At 43.2% G+C, this 10,322-nt stretch overlaps 1 protein-coding gene across 1 annotated transcript in view; it reads left to right on the top strand.

Moving 5' to 3' along the window:
- The window catches only part of gpc2 (glypican 2), a 38,658-nt gene extending 28,545 nt beyond the window's left edge, over positions 1 to 10,113 (top strand). The window contains exons 8-12 of the mRNA XM_016456555.1: positions 6,824 to 6,967; positions 7,866 to 8,002; positions 8,082 to 8,254; positions 9,465 to 9,549; positions 9,629 to 10,113. Coding sequence (XP_016312041.1) covers positions 6,824 to 6,967; positions 7,866 to 8,002; positions 8,082 to 8,254; positions 9,465 to 9,549; positions 9,629 to 9,830 — 741 coding nt within the window. The 3' untranslated portion in view covers positions 9,831 to 10,113. The remainder of the gene's footprint in view (positions 1 to 6,823; positions 6,968 to 7,865; positions 8,003 to 8,081; positions 8,255 to 9,464; positions 9,550 to 9,628) is intronic.
- Positions 10,114 to 10,322: the final 209 nt, after the last annotated feature.

Genomic DNA, 10,322 nt, shown 5'->3' on the forward strand with positions numbered 1-10,322 from the left:
TAATCTAATCAGGACAGGAACAGGAAACTAACCAAATAAGGGCATGGGAAGGCACATGGGGAGAAGGACACAAACAAAACATGGAACAGAGTCTGACATAACGCCCCCCTCCGGAAGGCGTGTCCTCATGCCATATAACATCCAATGGGGAGCGGGGGTGGGCACTCTGGAGGTCCCTCAGGACAGACACGGCACAGTGGGCCTCCAGAGCGGTATCCGTTCGGGGTGCCATGGCGGATCAGGAGCCTCGGGAAGCCATGGCGGAGCAGGGGACTCGGGATGCCATGGTGGAGCAGGTAGTTTAGGAGGCCATGGCGGATCAGGAGCCTTGGGAGGCCATGGCGGAGCAGGGGACTCGGGAGGCCATGGCAGAGCAGCCTCACAGGCCGCGGCCCCAGCCCCAGCCTCGGCCTCTACGGCTGGAGCCATACTACCCCCCCCCCAAAAAATACTTGGGGAAATTTACGGGGCCTGGAGCCCTCCCTGGGCTTAACGGGGTATCTGGAGCCCTTCCTGGGCGGAACTGGGGATCAGGAGCCCACCCTGGGCTTAACTCGGGAACAGGAGCCCTCCCTGGGCTGAAATCGGAAACAGGAGCCCTCCCTGGGCTGAAATCGGAAACAGGAGCCCTCCCTGGGCTTAACGGGGAAACAGGAGCCCTCCTTGGGCTTAACGGGGGATCTGGAGCCCTCCGTGGGCTTAACTGGGGATCAGGAGCCCTTCCTGGGCTGCCATCGGAAACAGGAGCCCTCCCTGGGCTGACATCGGAAACAGGAGCCCTCCCTGGTTAACTCGGGAACAGGAGCCCTCCCTGGGCTGAAATCGGAAACAGGAGCCCTCCCTGGGCTTAACGGGGGATCTGGAGCTCTCCCTGAGCGGAACTGGGGATCAGGAGCCCTCCCTGGGCTTAACGGGAAACAGGAGCCCTCCCTGGGCTGAACTGGGTATCTGGAGCCCTCCCTGGGCTTAACTGGGGATCTGGAGCCCTCCATGGGCTTAACTGGGGAACAGGAGCCCTCCCTGGGCTTAACTGGGGATCGGGAGCCCTTCCTTGGCTTAACGGGGAATCGGGAGCCCTCCCTGGGCTTAACTCGGGAACAGAAGCCCTTCCTGGGCTGAACTGGGGATCAGGGTAGCACCGACGTGGTGCTGGCACTGGAGGGTGCTCTGGAGGAGCCGGCATAGCAAAGCGCTTTTGAGGAGCTGGCACTGGAGCGAGCTCTGGGGCTGAAGCCGACACTGGAGCGAGCTCTGGGGCTGGAGCCGACACTGGAGTGAGCTCTGGGGCTGGAGCCGACACTGGAGGAGGCGAGCTAGGGCGGCGACGCGAGCGGCAATTTCCATCGCCGCGGGGGGAAACCAGGAAACAAAAAACTTTCAAAAAGGCGGGAAAAACAAAAACGAGGAGAAGGGGCACTGCTTACTTTTGTTTCGGTCCGGTATTCTGTCACGGGTTTACTGCTGAGCGGAGTCAGGAGCAAGGAATGGAGAGAGACGAGGAGTATATCAATCCAACTGGGTTTAATTAACACAAAGGAACACGGAACACTCACGCTATACATGTAGACATAGACATTCACATACAATACCGGATGGCCTCTGATTGGCCATCCCACCCAAAAGGTGGGTGTGGATAGGAGCTTTCAAAAGTCATTAGCTCAGACTAATCTTGGCTCAAAAATTTTCTGTTTGAGACGGACACGATCCAAGACTCCTCAAAACTCTCCTCTTGAGTTTGATTTTCCAGCAGTTTTTATCTTCAAGTAACTTTGTCGATCCACTGTGAACTTTCTTATCTTCAGAAGAAACAGAGGAAAACCTCCAGCTCACTCCTAAAGAACTCATCAAGAACCTCCATGTCTACCGCATCAGATCTCTTATTCAGCAACAATGTCAATGCAAGTAACCGTTTACAACTATTTAGATGCGTGTTTAAGTTTGAGCCCCCTTTTTAAGGTGATTTAATGCTAGTACTGTATGAAGGAAAGGGTTAGGGTTAGGCCAGGAAAATAATCTTTCCTTGAATTGATAAATGATTATATTGTCTGCTCGGTGGACGGACAGATCAAATAATTGTAATATTGATTCTGCTACAGTCAATTCTAAGATCTAATCTAAATATTTATTATTAATTATAACCTGTTATAATTCATTATAAATATTTCCCTTTTGAGCTAATTTGCTACAGCAGCTCCACATCACTTATGATCAATCCATTAGAACACATAATAGACAGAGTGCACAACACAGAATTTTAACTTGAAAGTAAAATGAAAAGCCTTCACCAAACACCGTTCCTCATTGCGTAGATGAATCACGCTCGATACCTCGAGACATTCGTATCATAGTTTGCATGCCAGGGCTCTGGTTCTCGGTCTCCCTCCACGAGGTATGGGTTGCTGCCGCTGCCTTCCCCCCTCGACTGCGTTGACAATGCCTTTATACGTCATCAACCTTCCCATCATTGAATGATGACGTTTTCCGCAAACTGCGTGATGTTGTTTTCCGCATACTACGCGAGGTTTAACGACTACAACTAAGAGAAAAAAAATACAAAAACCAGTGGTTTTAGTTTCGTTTTGTCCAGAAAAGACTCACCAGCAGGGTCCAAGGCTACGAGAGCTTGTATGAGCTTGCCATTACATTCTCAAAACCGTGCAGCCATTTGTCCACTTACAGCATCAACTGCGCTGAAATAAAGGCAACGAAGTTTAGTCTCATCACAGCGTTCATGTTGTCCTACGGTTTCCTCAACAGAGTAATGCTCCAAATTCTTGCTCATTGTAAGTTGCCTTTTGTTTGGTCTAGTTTCTGCTGGGACCAGATCTCAGCTAATTCTCCAAAGCTCATTGAATTCGTCCTTTGATCGAAGTCTCTGAACGCAATCAGCAGCAAAATTGACAAACTTAATGGCTGAGAGTAAATCTGTGTTTTCTGCCTGCAGCATTTTGTTTGCTGGGTCAAGAAGTTTCAGGATTTTATGTACCATAACTGCAATGAAGCTGAAGTTAGGTTCTGTCACTGACCGCACCAGTCCTGTAGCTTCAACACGAATGTCTGTGCCATAAGCGCGATCATTACTTATGTCCACCAACAATGAACGTATATCTCCCAGGGACTTGAGAATAACACAAACTGTGTCTATATGTCCTGTCCACTGCTGATCCAAGAGACGTTTTAGCCTTTGTAATGAACCGCTACCGTGGGCTTTCTGATGAACTTGTAAAGTAGATCACAGACTCCAAAAAAGTAGCAGCTCCACATCACTTATGATCAATCCATTAGAACACATAATAGACAGAGTGCACAACACAGAATTTTAACTTGAAAGTAAAATGAAAAGCCTTCACCAAACACCGTTCCTCATCGCGTAGATGAATCACGCTCGATACCTTGAGACATTCGTATCATAGTTTGCACGCCAGGGCTCTGGTTCTTGGTCTCCCTCCACGAGGTATGGGTTGCTGCCGCTGCCTTCCCCCCTCGACTGCGTTGACAATGCCTTTATACGTCATCAACCTTCCCATCATTGAATGATGACGTTTTCCGCAAACTGCGTGATGTTGTTTTCCGCATACTACGCGAGGTTTAACGACTACAACTAAGAGAAAAAAAATACAAAAACCAGTGGTTTTAGTTTCGTTTTGTCCAGAAAAGACTCACCAGCAGGGTCCAAGGCTACGAGAGCTTGTATGAGCTTGCCATTACATTCTCAAAACCGTGCAGCCATTTGTCCACTTACAGCATCAACTGCGCTGAAATAAAGGCAACGAAGTTTAGTCTCATCACAGCGTTCATGTTGTCCTACGGTTTCCTCAACAGAGTAATGCTCCAAATTCTTGCTCATTGTAAGTTGCCTTTTGTTTGGTCTAGTTTCTGCTGGGACCAGATCTCAGCTAATTCTCCAAAGCTCATTGAATTCGTCCTTTGATCGAAGTCTCTGAACGCAATCAGCAGCAAAATTGACAAACTTAATGGCTGAGAGTAAATCTGTGTTTTCTGCCTGCAGCATTTTGTTTGCTGGGTCAAGAAGTTTCAGGATTTTATGTACCATAACTGCAATGAAGCTGAAGTTAGGTTCTGTCACTGACCGCACCAGTCCTGTAGCTTCAACACGAATGTCTGTGCCATAAGCGCGATCATTACTTATGTCCACCAACAATGAACGTATATCTCCCAGGGACTTGAGAATAACACAAACTGTGTCTATATGTCCTGTCCACTGCTGATCCAAGAGACGTTTTAGCCTTTGTAATGAACCGCTACCGTGGGCTTTCTGATGAACTTGTAAAGTAGATCACAGACTCCAAAAAAGTCTAGAATTTCACTTTCAGTCGACAACGCCTGAACGACCACCAGATGTTTATAATTAAAACAGTGTGTGTAAGGAATGTTTCGGCCCAGTCTGTTCTGTAAAAGTTTTTGTACACCACCGTGTTTTCCCGACATAACTGCTGCCCCGTCATACACCTGGCTGAGAATTCTGTCAGTGGTAAGGCTGGCCTTTGTGAGCTCTGCAATTATTTTTTCGGTTATGGTTGCAGCATCTCTGTGAGCTGCTGTTGTGACAGATAAAAGATGTTCTTTGACCTCAAAGTTGTCATCAACAAAACAATGCTGACATTTTCGGTCCCTGTCGGGTCTCTGGTTCCATCAAGTTTGACCGTATAAAATGCATCTCCTACTTCTCTGACGATTTCTTCTGTAACTAAAGTGCTCATTACTTCAGTTACTTGATTCTGTATTTCGTGGCTAGTGTAAGTTGCATTACGGGGAATTGTTTTCACAACATTTCTCAGTTCAGGATCTTTTCTGAGGGTATACTCAAAGAGGGATAAAAATAGCCCCCTGCCACCGTCCAACAAGCTACTAAATGCGTCTTGGTCTCCTCTAAGTGGCAGCTGATTCGCGCAGAGAAACTCGATCATGTCAATTATGCTTGAGAGGTAATAGCGATTTTGCTGAAGTTGATCTGTGTTTACAAGTGTAGATATCTCCAAACCTTTCTGTGATCTGTGCTCCTTGTCCATCCACAGTGTCATGCATGCAATGTGCTCTTTTGACCTAGCATGCTTTTCCAGTCCTTTTTCTGTTCCGAAGGCGTGTTTCCAGCCTCGAAAACCACTCGTTGTGAAAGTTGAATCTGAGTCGCCAGCGCCTGTGTGGAATTTTCTGCAGGCGAAGCAAAACAGGGCATCCGCTTTCATTGAATACTCCAACCAATTTCTCCCTTAAAACCAATTGCTGGAAAACGACCTCTTTTTTCCTGAAAATAATGACACTGGATACTTCTCTAAAATGACTTGACATGGTGAATCTGTGCTGAGATCATTTGGAACTCTATTATCTTCATCAGGCCCTTTACGGTGGCTGCAAGCGGGTGTAGCGCTTGTTGATGGTGACGAGACCGACTCCAAGCATGACGTCGAGCAGCTTCTAACATTAATATCAGCACTGAAGCCTCCTCGATCCTTGCTGGACACCTCAATGTCAACCGATGCATCTGCAACTTTAGATGGTGGCCTTTTAAGCCAGTTCTGGATATCCATCTTTAGAAAACTGTCTTGTTTTAAACAAAAAACTGTGAAGGAGGATCCTGTCTCACGAGTCACGCATCACAGGTTATTGAGCTCAACAAGGATTAGACAAAGTAATTGATTGAAACACTGATTGTTTGAAAACATTGATTCTATGATGCATTTATAATTAAGCATAAAACCAATTTGAAAACTTTTATTATTCACAGTAAAATACATCAATACATCAATATTAAATATTTTTGGGATTTTAATGGTAATAATTTTATACTTGCTAAAATCACATATAGGGGGCACAGGGCTACACACGCCCCCCGGCCCCCCCTCTAGTGCCGGGCCTGATGCAGCATGTGACTCTCGTTTCACTTCACTGAAAGCACGTCAGACAGACGGAGCACAATTAGTGTTAAACACAAAAATAAAAACTGCTGAAGTATTTGTTGTTGGATAGTTTAAAATTCTACATGAATTACCAGTAATGGTAATTTATGAAAGTAAAGCCAGTGTTGGGGAAAGTTACTTTTAAAAGTAATGCATTACAATATTGCATTACTCCATAAAAAAAGTAACTAATTTCATTACTTAGTTACTTTTTATGGAAAGTAATGCATTACATAGCTTTATTTTTTGTGTCACCTGAGCTGGGCTTGCTTATTTATTTTTTAATAATAAAAAACCCAAAAGTTATATTTTTGGCAACTGTAAATGCTCTTTCACACCAAAAGTGAAATGAATAAGCCTCAGGCTGAAGGAAGCGCCTCTGTCTCTGCACTCACTCCTGATTTCTCTCAACACCAGACAGGAGAGCTGTCAGTCAAGAAACGGGAAAACAAAGTAACTTGAGTTATTTATTTGAAAAAGTAACTCATATATTTTCTTGTAAAATTACAAGTAATGTGTTACTTTACTAGTTACTTGAAAAAGTAATCTGATGACTTAACTTGCATTACTTGTAATGCGTTTCCCCCAACACTGCTAATAACTGTGAGGGATAACAACATACAGTATAACTGGATTTAAATGTAACTGTGTCTACACCGGTCATGACAAAGTGACTGTTTCAAATCCATTTTTATCTGATTAATTGAAGAAATGATCGACAGATGTCATTATTTGCAGCCCTATTTGCTGAAGCATGTCCAGCTTGAGAAGAGAGTTGCACTGATGTTGAATGCAGCTGCACTGTGTGTGTTAAAGCATTTCTACAGTACAGGTATTAATCTTTCCATGAGACTGGTTATGCTTTGAGCTAAAGTGCTGTTTTTGTGTGCTTGTGTTGGTTTCAGGTTTTTCAGGGCTGTGGGATCCCTCGGCCAACTCCAGCCAGAAACAAACGCTCGTCCAGAGAGAGAGATGGCAAGAGAGCCTTCAGGACCTACAGCGCTGAGGAGAAACCCACCACTGCATCGGGAACAAACCTGGACCGACTGGTGAGACGCATCACCAAACCAAACCTAACATAACCACTGGGAAAATCTGCAAGGCACTGAATAAAAATCATCATGATATTTTGGCCATCTAAGACTGAGATGTGAGAGGTCAAACATTTCAAAACATACATGCATTTGTGAAATAAGAGAAAAAAACAACAAAACAAAACAAAAAAAGGTCGTCAAACTCTTCTAGATTACTAAATAAAAACAAATTGCCCTTAAACTTTCCAAATATGGATAAAATGAACTCCCATAATTATCCAGGCATCTGTGTGAAGAGTCGTCTGTTGAAGGTTTGTTGTAGCATTACAGATGTTCTTATTAAACACAGTTTGATTAGATCTTACTCGAATTCCAGACATCAGCCCATATTTTTACTATGCACACACTAACTGGCAATTGCAGAGAAAATGAGACTGTTTAACCTGCTTTCAATTCCAACAAGCTTTTGATTCGGTCTGGCTTGAGAGACTGACTTTAATTAATTGAAAGAGTTATTAGAGGAAAAAGGGTGAAGTCAAATAAATGTACAAAAACAGCAAATGCTTCATCAAAGCAAGGCTTCATCCAGGAGCATGAGTTTGAAACTTTCAAATTTCTTTTCATGTTGCCTTAAAATGTTCAGAAAAACTTAAAACGTACTTTTTTAAAGAAAAAGTAACACTAGTGTTTCTAGCATTATTTTAGCATATATGTACGTGTATATGAATAAATAATGTGAAAGGAACTTATGATGAAGGCACCTTTTTTCATGTAATGGCCAATTTTTCAACAACCAGCTGAATCATACATATTCATTTGATGGATATTTTTCTCATGTGCAATTTCCATGTCTCTCGCCATCACTGAACTGTATGTTGGCCAGTGTTGTGTTAATAATGATGGCTGTGATCAGGTGGAGGAGCTGCAGGAGCGTCTCCGGCCCATGAGAGGATTCTGGGTAGCGCTGCCTCACACCATCTGTAATGATGAACGCAAGGCAGCTGATGTGACCAATGAGGATCGCTGCTGGAACGGGCAGACCCCCGGCAGGTGTGAGACCGGATCCTGACACTCCTGAAGGCTGAAGCATGTGTGACGAGTCACATTTACGCGTGTGTGTGTTTTGTAGATACCTGCCGTCTGTTACCGCTGATGGTTTGGTGAATCAGATTAATAATCCAGAGATGGAGGTGGACATTGCCCGGCCAGACGTCAAAACACGGCAGTTAATCATGGAGCTGCGAGTGGCTGTAAACAGACTGAAACACGCTCAGAGTGGACGAGACGCGGATCTCATCGACAGTGAGTGTCTCCGTGCTTTTATCTTGGTGTCTGTCTTTTCTGAAAGAAACAACGTTAAGATAAAGTGGGTAAACGCTATCATTCAGCTGAAGTGTGCACATGCAGTTTAGACACTTGCTCATAAATGATGCAATGAATGCAGTAAATCAGTGGGGTTTTCTAGCATATTCTAGTGCACAAGAAATCAGATTTTCCTTGAACACATAAAAGGTCTTTGTGCAGTTAAAACGAGGGTTGAAAATCATTTTTGAAAATATATGACTACATATATATTTTTTTGTAAAAAAGCTTTATTAACATTAAAAGTAAACATTAAAAGAAAAATATTAAAATAATAATTAAAATACATCTCATGACCCATTTAAAATCAGCTAGAGCTTGCTATTTATTTTTGTACATAACTTACATAATTTACATAAACTCAATGCATAAACAAATTCTGTTACTTAAAATTAAACTGAAATATAAAAAAACTCTTTAGTTTTAGTCAGTTGCCAAGGCAGAATTTCACATTTTTGTTTAATGTAACAATGTACTAAAACAACTAAAAATTAAACTGAAATAAAAAATTGATACAACCTATACAGACATAAAAAACTAAGAAAAATTACAGACATATACAACAAAATTACTAGGCATTTAACTGAAATTAAAAGGAACAAAAATAAATAAATAAAAACTAATTCAAAATATGAATAAGAACTATAATAGTATCTTAATGATAGTAAAATGACACTGATCAAGGCAGAAATCCAGCTCATTCCAAAACAACTCTATGTCAGCATGTGTGTAGATTTGCAAGTGCTATCCGGATGTTAATTATGCTAATCATCAAATACTCATGATCATGTTTCATTTTTTCTGCTTCTAAAAGATTGCACATTTTTTTCATTTTTAGCTTTTGTACTGTGAAACTGACAACACGCATTGGGGTTTGCTTACCTAAATTGCTGATCAATATCCTGTGAATTATTCTCTCATTTCGTCTCTCTAAATTCTCAAGGTTGGTGACAACCTTCTAATCTCTTTTAACATCTCTTTCTGTGGGAATCTTTCTAAAGAAGCGACAGCAATGAGAGTGTCTTTCTGTTATCAGATCTTATTTTGGTTAGTTACCCACATTATTGAAACTGTAATACAAAAAACAGAGGAGAAAGCAAAGTTCCCACTATGACAGCTGTGATAAACGTGTGTGTGTGTGTGTGTTTAGGTGATGTGGAGGCTGGCAGTGGCTCTGGAGTCGGAGCTGAAGCGGGCGAACGGTTCAGTGATGATTGGCCAGCTTACGGCTCGTTCTCTCCGCCCCGCAACACTCTCCCAGTTGATAAGTCGCCCCGCCCCCGTGACGGGCTCCGCCCCCGGGACACGCCCACCCTCTCCACCTCGCAACACTCTCCCAGTTGATAAGTCGCCCCGCCCCCGTGACGGGCTCCGCCCCCGGGACACGCCCACCAATAAAAGGAACAGGCTGAATGGACGAGCCCGATCGGGTGCTGGAAGACTCTCCCCTCCTCTGCTGCCGTTTCTTCTGCTCCTCACTGTCTGTTTTTCACTTTCTCCGTCTCATGGCCTTTAATGTAGATCAAACTCTCACCTGCCTGAACGAGCACAGACACCAGCAGCAGATCCGCACTGCCGCACGTGAATGTCCCATAGAACGTTTCCTTTTTACATTTGTGCATTTTTACAAAGCAATACTGTGCATTCTGTAGTTCTCTCTGATTGGTTTGCGGACTGTGGTCAGCTGATCTCGTACAATCAAACCGTTCGGACTGATTCGACACTGTTCCTGTACTCATGAGGAGCATTAGTTCGATCTGTTGACTGATTTTTACTTCTTCCTATTATGATGTTTGTATTATATTGAATGTGCAGTACTGTTGAATGTTGAGAAGTTTATCAATTTGAATTTAATTTCAATTGTTGATGATATTTATTTATTTATTTATTTAATTTGCCTTATGTTCAGTGTGTGTGTAATGCAAGTGTGTATGTGTGAGTACACAAGTGACTTTTTTTAGGTTTTACGAAGATTAGCAATAGCGTTATGCGAAAATGAACGATTAAA

This window comes from Sinocyclocheilus anshuiensis, unplaced genomic scaffold (assembly GCF_001515605.1).
Source record: "Sinocyclocheilus anshuiensis isolate Anshui unplaced genomic scaffold, SAMN03320099.WGS_v1.1 scaffold924, whole genome shotgun sequence".
In the NCBI taxonomy this organism is placed as follows: domain Eukaryota; kingdom Metazoa; phylum Chordata; class Actinopteri; order Cypriniformes; family Cyprinidae; genus Sinocyclocheilus; species Sinocyclocheilus anshuiensis.